The sequence below is a fragment of the Ovis aries genome, chromosome 3, assembly GCF_016772045.2.
Source record: "Ovis aries strain OAR_USU_Benz2616 breed Rambouillet chromosome 3, ARS-UI_Ramb_v3.0, whole genome shotgun sequence".
NCBI classification, from domain to species: Eukaryota; Metazoa; Chordata; class Mammalia; order Artiodactyla; family Bovidae; genus Ovis; species Ovis aries.
Genome location: NC_056056.1, coordinates 166,534,738 through 166,552,142, shown reverse-complemented (window position 1 = coordinate 166,552,142; position 17,405 = coordinate 166,534,738). Strand labels below are relative to the sequence as shown.

At 38.0% G+C, this 17,405-nt stretch overlaps 1 protein-coding gene across 8 annotated transcripts in view; it reads right to left on the bottom strand.

Annotated features, from left to right (window-relative positions):
* CFAP54 (cilia and flagella associated protein 54) overlaps positions 1-17,405 on the bottom strand; it is a 330,206-nt gene that overhangs the window by 73,314 nt on the left and 239,487 nt on the right. For 7 of the 8 annotated variants that reach the window (XM_015094809.4, XM_060413069.1, XM_027967638.3 and 4 more), the window contains 5 exons: positions 13,413-13,568; positions 11,844-11,949; positions 10,885-10,981; positions 2,706-2,804; positions 2,063-2,204 (listed from right to left, as the gene is read on the bottom strand). In XM_015094809.4, the coding sequence (XP_014950295.2) occupies positions 2,063-2,204; positions 2,706-2,804; positions 10,885-10,981; positions 11,844-11,949; positions 13,413-13,568 (600 nt within the window). The remainder of the gene's footprint in view (positions 1-2,062; positions 2,205-2,705; positions 2,805-10,884; positions 10,982-11,843; positions 11,950-13,412; positions 13,569-17,405) is intronic. The other variant, XM_060413070.1, reaches the window with a different exon arrangement.

The following is a 17,405-nucleotide window of genomic DNA, read 5'->3' as shown; positions in this document are numbered from 1 at the left end:
AGCAAACCATTTTAGTTTGGAAAATAGTCTGGGCCACCTATTCTTCAGGAAAGAGAGAGCCAAAGAAGGAGATGATTTCAGACACAAACTCTTCAGCTAAGGCTGACTCAACCCTTCAGCAGTAAGCTCTGGCCTACCAGAGTGATTTCAGAGGCTTTAGGAAGATTACCTCATCCCATCAGGTTAAAGTTAACACTTTTCATCCCCTTTGGCTCCATGCTCACCCAATGCCAAGCAAAATTAGATACTGTTGTTACTAAAATATCCTTCCGGAAGTAAAAATCCAGTACTTGCTTCTTAGGACCTATCCAAGTGCTTAGCACAAAAAAGCACTCAATATTTTTTGAATGAATGAATGGGCAAAAACATAAAGTGACTGTTCAATATTTAAGTTATTGCTGGTATGACTTACAGATTTATAATATAGTTTACTGTAACGAACAGCAGAGTTACAAATTTTAAAAAATATAGTAAGGTTAAGTTAAAATTCTACTTTTCATTCATTCATTTAACAAATATTAATATCAATCCTTGCTATGTATAAGTAATATGTGATTTTCTGTAGCGTGTGCTCATGCTTATTCATGTCCAGTTCTTTGCAACCTGATGGACTGTAGCACATCAGGCTTCCCTGTCCATCACCAACTCCCAGAGCTTGCTCAAACTCACGTCGATCAAGTCAGTGGTACCATCCAACCATCTAATGGTTGGATGAGATGTCCCCTTCTCCTCCTGCCTTCAATCTTTTCCAGCATCAGGGTCTTTTCAAATGAGTCAGTTCTTTGCATCAGGTGGCCAAAGTATTGGAGTTTCAGCTTCAGCATCAGTCCTTCCAATGAATAATCAGAACTGATCCTGGTTGGATCTCCTTGCAGTCCAGGGGACTCTCAAGAGTCTTCTCCAACACCACAGTTCAAAAGCATCAATTCTTCTGCACTCAGCTTTTTTCATGGTCCAACTCTCAAATCTATACATGACTACTGGAAAAACCATAGCTTTGATTAGATGGACCTTTGTCGGCAAGGCAATGGCTCTGCTTTTCAGTATGCTATCTAGGTCAGTCATAGCTTTTCTTCCAAGGAGACAGCATCTTTTGATTTCATGACTGCAGTCACCATCTGCTGCGGTCTTGGAGCCCAAGAAAAAAAAGCATCTCACTGTTTCCACCGTCTCTTCCTGTCTCTTGTTTCCATTGTCTCCATCGTCTCTAAGGAGCGCCCTTCACAAATCAAATAGCTAACTTCCCTGCCCTCGGGAAGCTGATGATAGTAAGAGGAAAATGAGAGAAAAAGCTTAAACATGCACAAGCGCGCGCACACACACACACACACACACACACACAAATATAAAAGAACTAAGAAAAGAAACAGGGAGCTAAATCAGAGTGTAAGAGTAGGCACACATTTCAGATTCTCAAAGAAGGTCTCTCACATAAATAATCCCACAGTTTCATTTCAAATGTGTGAACTGGAATAAACAGGCCATCAGGAAATATCACTTTTTTCCCACACAACCCTGCACCTGAAATGCAGTAGTGAATGGAATAACATATACGTACATACAGCAAGTGGGGGCCCCTATGTTTTAGCTACTAGACCCTAAGATTTTCCCTTTCAGGGTCTTAGAGGTTTCCCAAACCATTGTTGTTCAAAAGAGACACAGATGTAAAGAACAGACTTTTGGACTCTTTGGGAGAGGGGGAGGGCAGGGTGATTTGGGAGAATGGCATTGAAACATGTATACTATCATGTAAGTAACGAATTCCTAGTCTAGGTTCGATACAGGATACAGGGTGCTTGGGGCTGGTGCACTGGGATGACCCAGAAAGATGATATGCGGAGGGTGGCGGGAGGGGAGTTCAGGGTTGGGAACTCATGTACACCTGTGGTGGATTCATGTCAATGTATGGCAAAACCAATACAGTATTGTAAAGTAAAAAAATAAAATTTAAATTAAAAAATAAAATAAAAATAAAGTTAAAACCCAATAAATCTCTAGAATTAAATCTTTGAAACTTGATTATACATTATATGTATATAAAATGCCCAACAACCAAACATACCAAGCAAATAATCTGTGTATGAAGAAAAAAGATCCATGGAAGCAAATTCTGGGATATTTGATAATGCTCCTTGGCTAACTTTATCAGTTCTAGCATTCTTCTTTCCAATAAGTAGATTAATTGCCAGCACAGCCTCACTGACCTAAAATTAATGCATAATTAGAATTCATAAATGCAAGCTTTTTGATTCATAGATATCCATTAGGTGAAGAATGTGAAAGAGTGAATTCATAATATTTGGTATACATTGGAGGAAAAGTAAAGACAATCTGAAGAGCAATATGTGATCCCCTGCATGTACTATGTATCATAGTCGAACAAATCATGATTGACAATTTAATCAATAAATAAGTCACTCTGAATAGGCTCCCTCACCTAGCTGTGACAGATTTTCCCAAAATATGTGCACATGTGTATCTGCCAATACTTTCATTAAAGAAAAGTTAAAACAAACAAAACCAAGTTCTGGCAAATAGAGATTAAAAACACTACACATATAAAGAGCACTTCTAATTGCCCCAAAGAAATATCACTGGCACAAATCTCAAAGAATGTGAAATTTTTCTTTCTCTTGAATAAATAGATTGTGTTGCCTTAACAGATGTGACAGTAAAGAGGAGAATTAAATAAAAATCACACCAACCTGTGCAGCAGCTCTTATTGCAATCCAGGCAAATAAACTGTACATTTCATGTTTATTTACTATTGGTTCTTTAGTAGAACTATGCCTTCTGGGAAGAGCCTACAAAATATGGCAAATATTTTATGATAAAGACAGATAAAGATATCATAAAGCTTAATGATAGATTTTCTAATCTTCTGATGATGAGATTTTACTGTAACACTGTGTAGCCATTAAGAATAATAATGTACATGCATCTATCAACATGAAAAGATATCCTAATCATATTAGAAAAAGAAAAGTATAGGTTACAAAATAGCATGCAAAGTATGATCCCATTTTTTTATTTTTTTAATATAAATTTATTTATTTTAATTGGAGGCTAATTACTTTACAATATTGTATTGGTTTTGCCATACATCAACATGAATCTGCCACAGGTGTACACGTGTTCCCAATCCTGAACCCCCCTCCCACCTCCCTCCCCATATCATCCCTCTGGGTCAACCCAGTGCACCAGCCCCAAGCATCCTATATCATGCATCAAACCTGGACTGGTGATTCATTTCACATATGATAATATACATGTTTCAATACCATTCTCCCAAATCATCCAGCCCTCACCCTCTCCCACAGAGTCCATAAGACTGTTCTATACATCTGTGTCTCTTTTGCAGTCTCGCATACAGGGTTATCGTTATCATCTTTCTAAATTCCATATATATGTATTAGTATAAAAGATAGGTACATATATATTTCTCTATATGCACAAACAGAGAAAATTATCAACAGTGGTTATCCCAGGTTTTATGGGTAATTTAATTATATTTAACTTTTTTGTGTGATTTTCTAGATGAGCTTACACTATTTGAATATCAATAAAATAAACAGAAATGGCATTTTAAGTATTATTTACCATTTTAATAGAGGATCTATAAAGTGAATATATATTGTGTGTAAATATGTCAGAAACAGGAGTACTACTTAAAGATTTTTGATACGTATTTGCCATCAGCTTTCTAACTACAGAACTGTTAAAAGGATGACTGTAATCATGAAGTTCTACAGAACAGCAAAAAGTGACAATGAATGGAGATATGTGCAATGGGAGGGTGTGTGTATGCGGCATATGTGTTCAGTTTTTAAATATAAAAAAGTCAATAATACTGAAGTAAACAGAAACCCTGCCAGCAACATACTAGCTGTCTGTTTTACATTTTTAAAGTATTAATAGTCAAATTTAAAGATTCAACTAATCTGGAAAAACTATTTGATTAGATAGCTTATTCTAATTTGTTGATGTTCATATTTTACCTGATTTTTTAGATCTTCAACAATAAAATAAGCAATAACAAAAATACCTTTTTTACTTCTGGCAATAAGACTCCCAAATAAAAGGAAAAGCAATGAGTAAAGCTGATGCCAGAGCAGGAAATACAATACACAAATGTGACTAGATCAAGTGCTAAACTTGGAGACAGGCGATACCTGGAGAGATCAGTCCATGGGGAATCTAAAATCTAAGCAATGTAGTCCTGTCCCAAATATGAAGACCATCCTTACTAGCTGTAATAACACTGCTTAGGCTCTGGGGTAGCCAGTGCCAGCTTACTGACTATAACCTTGGGCAATTTATCTATTTAATTCTTGACACAAGGCTAATAGGCATTGAATACAAAATAACATTAAGTAACTATATTGTAAAAACAATTAGTGACACAGACATTCAAAAAAGAAAGCTCATTTTGAATTGAGAGGAAGGCTTTATTGAGGTCAAACTTGAGCTCAGAATGAAAACAGGAAAAAAAAATATGATGGGCATTTTTTTACATGGGAGGTGTTCAACACTGCATATGGGATACTAGCCTATACAAACAGGTAAGAAAAATTTTAAAATGAATCTAGAATAGGAAATGAAGTTAAATTGTTTGCAAGGAACATGATCCTATATGCATAAAAACCCAAGATACACACACACACACACACACACACACACACACACCCCTCTAGAATTAATAAATGTGCTTAGCAAGGTCACAGGATACAAAACTCAATATTCATAAATCAATTGTATCAGCAATGAATAATCTGAAAATGAAATTAAGAAAATACCCATTCATGGATAAGAAAGCTGTGGTACATATACACAATGGAGTATTACTCAGCCATTAAAAAGAATTCATTTGAATCAGTTCTGATGAGATGGATGAAACTGGAGCCTATTATACAGAGTGAAGTAAGCCAGAAAGAAAAACACCAATACAGTATACTAACACATATATATGGAATTTAGAAAGATGGCAATGATGACCCTGTATGCAAGACAGGAAAAAAGACACAGATGTGTATAATGGACTTTTGGACTCAGAGGGAGAGGGAGAGGGTGGGATGATTTGGGAGAATGGCATTCTAACATGTATACTATCATGTAAGAATTGAATCACCAGTCTATGTCTGACGCAGGATACAGCATGCTTGGGGCTGGTGCATGGGGATGACCCACAGAGATGTTATTGGGAAGGGGGTTCATGTTTGGGAACGCCTGTAAGAATTAAAGATTTTAAAATTTAAAAAATAAAAAACTAATAAGTTAAAAAAAAAGAAAGAAAATACCCATTCATGATAGAAATAATCTTAACAAAAATGTATAAAATGTGCATACTGAAAAGTAAAAAAATTATCAATAAAAATTAATATCTAAATAAATGAAGAGAGTTCATATACATGAATTGAGGATTTAAAGTTGTCAACATGCCAAATGTCCACAAGTTACCTGTAGATTCAACATAATCTGTACCAAAATTCTGCGTTTTGGCAGAAACTGACCAGCAGATTCTAAAATGAAGAATAAAATGCAAAAGATTCAAAGTGAAAATAATTTTGAAAAGAAAGAACAGAATTGGAGGACAAATACTTTCCAATTTCAAAAAACTTACTATAAGCCATACAGTAATCAAGACAGTGGATACTCACATAAGATAGAATTATAGATCAATGGAATAGAATTGGAAGTCTAAGAATAAATATTTAGACTTTTGAGCAATACATTTTTTGACAAAGGAGCCAAGGCAATTCAATAAAGAAAAGATAGTCTTTACAACAAGTGATGCTCAGACAAATGAATATCCGTGCAAAAATATGAATTTAGAGCCTTATCTCACACTTTATACAAAATTTAATTCAAAATATACCATGATGGACTTAAGCATTAAAGCTAAAAAACTTTCAGAAGAAAACATAGGAGAAAATCTTCAACATCTGGGGTTAGGTAAGGTGGTACTAAAACCACAAAATATTTTTTAAAATGATAAACTGTACCTCATTAAAAGTAAAGACTCTTGTTTCTAAAGATACCATTAATTGCATGAGAAGACAAGCCATCAGCTGGAAAAAAATCTATAAATTATATATCTGATAAGGGACATATATCTAGAATACATATGTTTTAAAAGTCTTATAACTCAGTGATAAAAAAAAGATAACTCAATTTAGTTTGTGGGCAAAAGATTTGAGTAGATATTGTCCTAAAGAAGATATACACATGGCCATTAGGGATATGCAAATCAAAATTCTAATGAAATACCCACTTAATACCTACTAGGATGGCTACAATCAAAAAGATAAATAATAACAACTGTTTGCAAGGATGTGGAGAAACTGAAACCCTCCTACACTGCTGGTAGGAATACACAATGGTACAGCACTTAGGAAAACAATATAACAGATCATCAGCAGGCTAAACAGAGGGTTGACGTATGACCCAGAAATTCCATTCTTAGGCATACACCCAAAGGAACTGAAAACACGTTCACATAAAAAATCTGTATATGGAATTGAGAGAGTAGCACTGAAACATACACATTACCATATGTAAAACAGACAGCTCAAAGGAAGTTACTGTATAACACAGGGAGCTCAATGTGGTACTCTGTGACAATCTAGATGGGCGGGAGTGGGTAGGGGTTGGGGGGAGGTTCAAGAGGGAGGGGACATATGTATACTTATGGCGGATTCACGTTGCATGGCAGAAGCCAACACAATATTGTAAAGCAACTATCTTCCAATTAAAAATAAAGTTTAAAATATTTAAATCTATATACGAATATTCAAAGCAGCATCATTCATAATAGCCAAAAGTGGTAACAATTCATATATCCAGCTCCAGCTGAATGAATCAAGAAAAGGTAATAAAACTATATAAAGGAATACTACTGAGAAGTAAAAGGAACAAATATTGTTACATGTTACAACATGGGTGAACCTCAAGAACATAATGCCAGATGAAAAAGCAGGCATGAAAGATTACATACTGTATGATTCCATTTAAGTGAACTATACAGAAAAGACAAATCTACAGAGACAGAAAACAGACTAACGGTTACCTGGGACTAGAGGTAGAAATGGGAATGATAGCAAATGGGCACTTGGGATCTTTTGAAGATGAGGGAAATGTTCTAAAACTGGATGGTGATGATAGTTACACGACATGTAAAATTATTAAACATCTATGAATTGTACTCTTAAAATAGGTTAATTTCACAGATATAATTTATGCTTCAAAAAATCTATTTTCTAAACATGTGTTTGATAATCTCTCTCTTTGGACTATTTTTTCTCTCAATTCCTTGGAAAACTTCTACTTATCCAAAACTCATCTCATCTGTAAAGCTTTCTCTTACATTCCCCCAAAGCAGAATTAGCCACTTTGCTCCACTTCCCTACTTGACCTATCTTATAGTCCTCTGCTGCTGCTGCTAAGTCACTTCAGTCGTGTCCAACTCTGTGCGACCCCAGAGACAGCAGCCCACCAGGCTCCCCCGTCCCTGGGATTCTCCAGGCAAGAACACTGGAGTGGGTTGCCATTTCCTTCTCCAGTGCATGAAAGTGAAAAGTGAAAGTGAAGTCGCTCAGTCGTGTCCGACTCTTCGCGACCCCATGGACTGCAGCCTACCAGGCCCCTCCATCTATGGGATTTTCCAGGCAAGAGTACTGGAGTGGGGTGCCATTGCCTTCTCCGATTATAGTCCTCGCACATCGCAATACAAGTATTTCTTTCCTTTGTTCCTCTGTGCTTCTTAGGGGAAGAGAGTAACATGATTGGCATACATTAAGCACTCAATAAGTGTTTGACTGAATGAATACATGAATGAATGTTCAAGAAATAGTTTAACTAACAAATAACTATTGGATACCTACTATGTACAAAATACTTCAGAAAGATACGATGTTGGAGTCTAGTCAAAGTTACATAAAGGATCATCCCCTCACCTCTTTTGGGGTTTTCTTTTGGGTATTTATTATGTGCCAAGTCTTTTATTTTACTTAATTTTCCTAGCTACTCTAAGGGGTAAGTATCCTCACCTTCATTTCACAGATGAGGAAACTTGGGTTAGAAAAGCTTCGGTCCCATTGGTATTAATAGTGTGTCATGAAGCTAGGACTCCAACCCAAACCAGGGTGACAGTCACTATATTCCAGATTCTCCATATAAGTGAAACAATACTGCTTTCTTTTCAGCATTTATATAGCAATTGTCTTTACTAGGACATATTTTAAATGTCCTATTTCAACAGTCTGAATATGCCTAGATGAATTTTTGTTGTTTTTGACTGTTTTCTGTGTGTCTAATAATTGTATGTCTTGCTAAAATATTTATGCTATGTCAAGATATACAGAAAATAATGCTCATATTGTGTTTGTTGTTGCTGTTCAGTCACTGGAGTTATACTATTCTTTCACTCAAATCTTATTTGTTTAAGCTCCTAATTATAAACAGCTCCCTAGAGAAGGCCCAAAAGGTGATATGTTTTTTATCCTAGCATCTTATTAATTTGCATTGCAAATTGCCATGGAAACAAAGGTTTCTGTTTTCTCTTATTGGATGTAAAGATGTATATCATATCACAAAAGTAAGTTTTCTATGTAATCATTTTGATGAAAAAAAAAAAAATAGCTGTTAGCCACATAAGGCAGCAACCATTTAAGTTGTTCCAACTGACTAAAAGCCTATTTGTCTACAGGATTTAAATCATGTTTATGTTGTCTCAAAGATTAGAGATTTGACATCATAATTTTCTAGAGAGGTTTTTTGGTGGGTCAGAGGATTATTTAATGAGAATGAAATATATAAAGCCTACTGAAATCTAAAGAATAAACAATTAGATAGTATTTTTTGAAAAATAAAAACCAAGTTTTCAAAAAAAAATTAAAACAAAGTTCCCCACCCAACTTCCTGCCTAGAAAATCTCCCTGTCTGGGGTGCTCAGGGCTGGTGCACTGGGATGACCCTGGGGGGTGGGATGGGGAGGGAGGTGGGAATGGGGTTCTGGATGGGGAACACATTTGCCCCTGCGACTGATTCATGTCAATCTATGACAAAACCCACTACAATATTGTAATTAGCCTCCAATTAAAATAAATAAATTAATTTTTTTTTAAATAAAGAAAGAAAATCTCCCTGCCTGAATCCTGGGTACTCGGGTGTGGCCCACAGACCAGCAGCATTGGCATTTCTAGGAGCTCCTGAGAAAGGCTGAACCTCTGACCTCAACAGGATCACAGGATCCCTGGAGACGTTTCTGCCCCTTATTTGGAAGAGCTGCTTGATGGAGTGTATGCCTTTGCCACCCTGCAGGGCTCCCTCCCAAATGATCAAATCTTACTTTTCACCTCTTTCCACTGTAGTCGTTCACAATCCCACCAACTCAAGTTATTTCTTAATCCTAAACTTCACCACCTAAAACACCCCCAACCCTTCCTTCCCTTCTCTTCCTCCCTCACTCCCTCCCATCTTTCTTCCTTTACAGGTTTATTACCTGTCTCCTGCCGCTGAAGAGTAAGTGCATGGGAACAAGCACTGAGATTGTCCTGGACTCTGCTTTATCCAGAATACGTTCTGGGTTATAGGACATGCTCAATAGATATGTGATAAATGAATGAATGACTTTTATTATCAAAAGATGACCTGTTTGCCAGCCACATCAGTAATGAAAACCATACTTGTCTATCAGCTTAAGCAATATGTCATTTCCTGCAAACACCTGATCAATCCTAATGACTGAGCACATTTATATGCACCTACATTTCATGGAGTACATCATGAGAAATGCTGGGCTGGAAGAAGCACAAGCTGGAATCAAGATTGCCAGGAGAAACTATTAATAACCTCAGATATGCAGATGACACCACCCTTATGGCAGAAAGTGAAGAGGACCTCAAAAGCCTCTTGATGAAAGTGAAAGAGGAGAGTGAAAAAGTTGGCTTGAAGCTCAACATTCAGAAAAAGAAGATCATGGCATCTGGTCCCATCACTTCATGGCAAATAGATGGCGAAACAGTGGAAACAGTGTCAGACTTGTTTTGCGGGGCTCCAAAATCACTGCAGATGGTGATTGCAGCCACGAAATGAAAAGACACTTACTCCTTGGAAGGAAAGTTATGACAAACCTAGATAACATATTCAAAAGCAGAGATACTACTTTGCCAACAAAGGTCCATCTAGTCAAGACTATGGTTTTTCCAGTGGTCATGTATGGATGTGAAAGTTGGACTGTGAAGAAAGCTGAGTGTCGAAGAATTGATGCTTTTGAACTGTGGTGTTGGAGAAGACTCTTGAGAGTCCCTTGGACTGCAAGGAGATCCAAGCAGTCCATCCTAAAGCAGACCAGTCCTGGGTGTTCATTGGAAGGACTGATGCTGAGGCTGAAACTCCAATACTTTGGCTACCTCATGCGAAGAGTTGACTCATTGGAAAAGACTCTGATGCTGGGAGGGATTGTGGGCAGGAGGAGAAGGGGACGACAGAGGATGAGATGGCTGGATGGCATCACTGACTTGATGGACATGAATCTGAGTGAACTCCGGGAGTTGGTGATGGATAGGGAGGCCTGGAGTGCTGTGATTCATGGGGTCACAAAGAGTTGGACATGACTGAGGGACTGAACTGACTGATTGACATTTCATGGATAACATTTTAACAGGCAAAAATCTCCAAATGAAATCCATTTCCAGAATTTTATGTAACAATGTCCAAAGAGGTATCTAAATATGAGTATGAGCTTAAAATAATGAATTAATTCCTGCAAGTCACAAAGAAAAATGTCTCTTTATATCCATTGCACAGAGGTAGCAAAATAAGCAAGCTCAAAGGCAATATACTTTACATTTAATACTTTATATGTCTAATAAAATCATTTATTACCTTAATAGTTGTCAATGGTGACACTGGAAGTTTGCTCTTTGACTTCCTTATGTGTAAAAGTAATAAGGCTATTTCAAGGTAGGAGTCTCTTATCAACCTAAAACAATAAAACATTGTACTTATTACATAGCCTCACTACTCATAAGCATCATTTTGCATCATGTGACAACAATTTCTGAGCAAATGAAGGTAAAAACAGGCAAAACTAGCATCTGTTCCAAACTGACCCTTTTTTCACAGCACCTGTGGCTTAAACACTGGCATCTTCCTCCCTACTGAAATCAGAAGCTCTTAAAGACAGCTGTATGTTCTTCCTTGTCCTGTGATCTCCTCCTGCCATGACTGCAAGGAGTCCAGCATCAAAACCATTCTGGAATATTCCAGCACACAAGGCACTACAGAAGTGATAGTCAAACCTGGAAAACCAGCTCTCTGTCTCTACCTCCTACACTGATTAGATTCTAAAGAGACACACAGAGTTATGCTGAAAGCCATTACTTGGTGTGGGTGAGGGCTGTGTGTTCACTATCAAACCTGTCGGACAGGGTCATTTAAATCAGTGCATTAAGTCAATTATACAGAATTGAGTTGGCCAGCCTTGGCACTGATGAACCCGCATGGCACAAATCCCTTCTCGATACAATTTCACATCTGGTAGAAATTCCTGTATCCTGGGACTGACAGGAGATCAAGCTGAGTATAGCCCAGAAGTGATTTACAGTCCAGTATGTCATCAGGCTACCTGTTGTCATCAATGGTCCCTGAGAATAAAGCCTTGGGGCAGAGCCAAAAGCAACAAGCTTGAAAAGGAAGTCAGTGAACCAGTTGGACAATGGACACCCCAAACTAGCCCTGCCGTGAGAAGAGAGTGTCCCAGTCATTTCAGCACACATCCAGAACATGGGGATCAAACCCAAACACATATTGTGATAATGGAAAGGTCTTTTTTTTTTTTTTACCCTGAATTTTGATCATGTCTCAAGCTTAGCTGTATAGCTTCAAACAGACTCTCAAGTTGCATAGTTGGAGGTTTCTCTTCCATCAATATTTGACATTCTATTTTGCCTGAAAGAGAAAAAGGATATACAAAGATGGACTTTCTTTTTTCTGTCATTTAGGACTTCAGAACAAATATTTTATGCTGGAAACTTGGAAAACTGGATGTGCTCTCCTTGCTTGCCCATCTCTTGTTTCCTGCTGGAAGGTACGCCAGTGGGGAAAGAGCTGCTGCTTCCTTCCCTGGGCACCTCGAGGTTCCCCTGCCTCCTCTCACTGTTCAGACACAGGTGTCATCATCCTGTTTTCCTTCCATTTCCTTACTTTGTGCTCTCACTTCCTCCTGCAGTGCATTTCTTTAATCTACATCCATTTTCTTCCTTCCTCAGTCATTGCAGGCATCATAGGAAACACCTTTGCTAGAAACAAATCCTAGAAAATCAGCAGACACTGGAAAACCAACACAGATGATGCAAATGCGCTCGTGTGCACACAGCTCTGCCTCCCTCCTGGTGAGCTGCAGCCTTCAAATGCCAGGCGTTGGAATGCTACTTCTATAGCCAGGACTGGAAAAAGAAATCTCATAATCACTGTGAAAAGCATTGACAGTTTCCGTACAGCATGTGGACAGAGCATAGAGCCACCTCATGTGAAATTCACATCTGGGCATTTAGTAGCTCTTGACTTATAGATGGTTATTTACCCAGACTCCCCTCATCTGCCAACCAGGATTGATCATCCCTACCTTGTAGTGCTATTGTAGGAACTGGCAATATGAGATGTAAAACACTGATTACAGTGCTTTTTCCTAGTAGATGTTCAATGCTGCTGCTGCTGCTAAGTCACTCCAGTCATGTCCGACTCTGTGCGACCCCATAGATGGCAGCCCACCAGGCTCATCCGTCCCTGGGATTCTCCAGGCAAGAACACTGGAGTGGGTTGCCATTTCCTTCTCCAACGCATGAAAGTGAAAAATGAAAGTGAAGTTGTTCAGTCGTGTCCAATAAATGATACCAATTGTCATCATCACTTTTCTCAGGGCTAAAATGGCCACAACAAAGCTATATGAATGCATTATGCAAATGTGTATTGTAAGTTATAAGTATAGATATGCTATAGCTATTTAAATGGATAGGTATATTTTACAGAAACTGGCTATTTTAGCTAAGTAATGAAATTATGCATAAAAATATCTTCTAAGCATTCTTTAAGTAACATTTTTCATAGCTAAATGGCTGATAATGAGATTTTTGTGTCGAATGTGAAACTTTGCATAAGGAAAGCCAGTCGTAATTATAAAAGAAATGAAAATAGAAGTCTTTTTTCCCTTTCTAGATGTAAACTTAATATGAGCATGTTCACTTTATCCAAAACTGAGTTTGGCAGAGACATCAAGGTGTTTGTCAACACCACACCCTTTGTAAAATCAATATTTTATATAATCAGTGACCAGATTTTTAAGAAGCCTTTTGTTAATAGGAAAAAAAGTTTTGCCAAAATTTATCATAGTTGTGACTCCAAATACATCTTACCTTTCTGAAAAAAGATTTCAGCTTCCACCTCATGTTCTTCTGTTCCTGATGTCCTAGCGAGCTTCAAAGCTATTTCAAAAAAATGAAGGGCAGGTAACCACTTTGAAGGATCCTTCTTTTTACTGGTATAATATACTTGCTTGGCCACTGTATGCCCTAAAAGAAAGATGTTAGATGAAGAGGGAGAAATATACATAGTGTTCATAACAAGGGCTTTGCAGGTGGTGCTAATGTAAAGAACCCGCCTGCAATGCAGGAGATGCCAGTTCGATCCCTGGGTCGGGAAGATCCCCTGGAGGAGGGCATGGCAACCCACTCCAGTATTCTTGCCTGGAGAAACCCATGAACGCCTGGCAGATTAAGGTCCATGTGGTTGCAGAGAGTCGAACACAAATGAAGTGACAGCACACACACACACTCATTCATACCCAACCTCCCAGTTAACAGACTCCTCTCACAGTAGGTGCAACTAAGAAGTCTGGGTGTGTAGGGGGAGGAGGGTCCCTGGCAGCCTAGTGGTTAAGATTCCAGGATTTCATTGCTGTGCCCTGGGTTCAATCCTTGGTCAGGAAATGAGCTCCCACAAGCCCTTAGCAAGGTCAAAAAAAAAAAAAAAAGAATAGAATTCTAGGTGTCTTCAGTTTTTAGCATTGAACAAACACTTAAAGGAAACTCAGTACCCAAATATTTCAATGAACTATAAACAATAGCCTTTTGAAACTTGGTCTCTGATAAATTTCAACATTTTTCTCATTTTTAAGATGAAGGATAATCTCTTGAGTCTTTTTACATTCTAAAAGTTCATAATGCTCTACATAACTTCTGGGTTCCAGAGATAACGTTGTTAGTAGTGAAACACCTGGAAGATTTATAAAGTTTTATGTTGTTCCCAATAAAATTTGCATATATTAATAGGCAGTAATTTCTATTCAGTTCTATAGTGGTTCCTCACATTGTATATTTTCTCATTATAACTTGTTTGCAAACCCATTATGGACAAAGACCTCACGTCATACTTCTGGTATGGTCCCATCACTTCTTAACGTAATAAAGGATTATTATATTATTGAAGGGGCATTAGATTTAATTTCTAATCACCCCAAAGAAAGACAGATATTTATTCCACAAATATTTTCTGAATTCTTAGGCACTGGATAAGAAAGATAAAAGTGGAAAATAAGAACTAAGGTTCCTACAATGCCAGGTACCATCCCAAGTACTTAAGCATTATTTCATGTAATCCTTCCAACTTTGAGTGGATATCATTATTATGCTCATGTTACAGAGGAAAAAGCAGTGGCACAGTGAAGTTTAAATAAATTGCCCAAAATCACACGATCTGAACCTAGGTAGTCAGCTCCAGAGCCCATACCCTAAACCCTGACTCTGCAGCAAACCCCTTAAGTGAGAGACCATGGAGCTTAATGTCTAACAGAAAATGTGAACGGCCAGATAGGCAATCAAAATACTGTGCAGTTGACTGTGTAGGCAGTGAAAGCCCAGGACGCTGTGGTGGCAGGTTATAGGAGCCCCGGGCCAGACCTGAGAAAGGTCACGAAAGCCTGCCTACTGAGTACAGCCATCAGGGCGGGTAACTGATGATCACCTTTGATATGTTTAAAGAAGAAAAATGTTGCAATAAAAGCAAAAGTCAACTTGGCGGAAAAGTTGTATTGATAGAATAGCTTAACAGGCATAGTAGGGGGAGTATGAAAAGAAAGGTAGTGTAGAATTGCAGAATGTGTAGGATTCCAGCTGAAATGCTGGGTACAAGCCAGTCATTGGTGTTAATGTGTCACCAGAGCCTTTGAACAGGTCCCTATCTGCCACTGAGCACTGAGGCAGCAGAACTGGAAACTATCTGAGGTTACTTCGAGTTCTGAAAATTTGAAATCCAAGATGCCAGGCCCTACAAAGAGTTTTTAAGAAGCCTAGGGGTTTTTGTTTTTTGTTTTGTAAATGTGTAGCTCAGGAATGAACTATTTGAGTAGAAGGATGGTGGGAAAAGGGTCTTTCTCCCCACCCGCCTCTCTTATCCAAGAAGAAGTTACCCAGCCCTTCCTCTGGACAAAGCACTTTGCCAAGACATGGAGATGAAGAAACTGAAGGCTTGCTTCCTGGGGCTTCCTAAGAGAGTAAGGAGGCCAGGCATGGAACAATGAGAATAGCTGACACCTATGAAGTTCTAAGAAGAAACCAGGTGCCCTTCTAAACGTGTTACACATTCCACTCACTTCATCCCGTGAAATTAGTACTTTTCTTACCCACATCTTATGAGAAAGGAAACTGAAAACACAGAGAAGTGAAATGATTTCCTGGAGGGAATTGGACCAGAATTCTTTCTCCAGAGTCCATGCTCTTAAACCTCAATAATCACCAACAACGATTAGATGGCAGGCAAGAAGGATATGCTAATACCATTTGTCCTATACCACCTCACATCTCAATACCTCTCCCATTACATGTCTTGCTTATTGTTTCAAAGTATACTATAACTGTTTATTAATATAAAACAAAAATATCAAGTCTCTTCATGTCATTGAGGCACTTATATACATGTACAATGTGTACTATAGTACTATAAATAATTACTGACATATAATAATAGTACTTATTTTCTATGTTTTTGTTAAAACTAGAAAAAGAATTGTTATAGAAATTGACTTTTCTTTCTCTCTCCCTAACTAGATAACAGATCCTTTGAAGGCAAAGATGATGGCTCCCAGTTATATTCCCACTCCCCAGCATCATTCTCAAACCTTTCCTCAATCAGTAATCTACTTCTTCAGCTAATAAGGAAGCTCTAGGTTCAGTCATTAATGGGAAAAATAATCTTTAATAATCATGATACTTATCTTTTTGTTGTTTTAGAAAAATAATCTCAAAAAGTCTTTCTCTGCAAGAGGTTTTCACAAAGAAAAAAAATAACCTAAGTGCCTCTGTTCTTGCAATGTAATCTATACTATCACTGTAAAGGAAAACTGTAGAGAAACATCAAATCAGAGGAATTTTATGCTTCATAATATTGAAGCGCACCTTTTTGCAATAAACATCAACTCTGTGAAAAAGATGTTGTGAAGCTGACGTTATTTTGACAGAAGAGCTGCTTTTGGTTTTTGTTCTTTAAGTTGGTATTTAATATAACATAACAGAAACCAAGCTGTTCTGCTTCAAGTGAGTCTAAAAAACAGCAGCAGTATTGCCACTGAGTGGTGACACATCTTCAAGATTAGTAAGGCGGGAGAGCAGAGAATACATTTAACACAATCTGCACAATTTAACACAATCTGCACTTTAAGTTCTTGTAGAAATCAAATATATTGATAAAATAAATTGCAGGCTAAAAATGTAGGAAAATAGCTCTCATGGGATCAGTGAACAGGATAGGAAGTCTGCAGGTCAACTAGGCTAGCCTAATTTCATAAATAAGGAAACATTAATAATAGGGGTGAATGGATTTCCCTACAGCAATAAAATTCATAAATGATGATAATCATAAAATTAAAATAATCATGATGAGGAGGAGAAGAAGGGGAACAAGGGGAAAAGATTCTGGGCAGTTTGAACACACTTCTGTTGCCCTCCTTCCCCAACTCTAGTCCAATCACCAGCTTCTCCTGAGCTGAGCAGCTGCTGGAATGGGAGGTAAGTGGGGCCCAGGAGGCGAGGGGTGATGTTTCAAAATGTCGGTTTGGTTGTTATTCAGGTATGACAAGGTCAACAGGTCAGGAGATGATTGCCACTGAAAAGACTGGTTTCTTTTTGCTCAAAGTTCTCAAGAGGAGGGGGGCACACATGCCATGCAGGGCACCACAAAGAAGCATGAGGGTCAGTCAGGAGGTAGAAGTGTTACAGGAAAGAACAAAACCTTACTCCTGTTGCATCTGTTTCTTTGATTTTAATCATACTCCCTATTGCTTGTGTTTATTAAAAGGATAGTGTCTATACATAATGGCCTGCCTCAGGGAACACCACCCCTCTGTCTGAATGTTA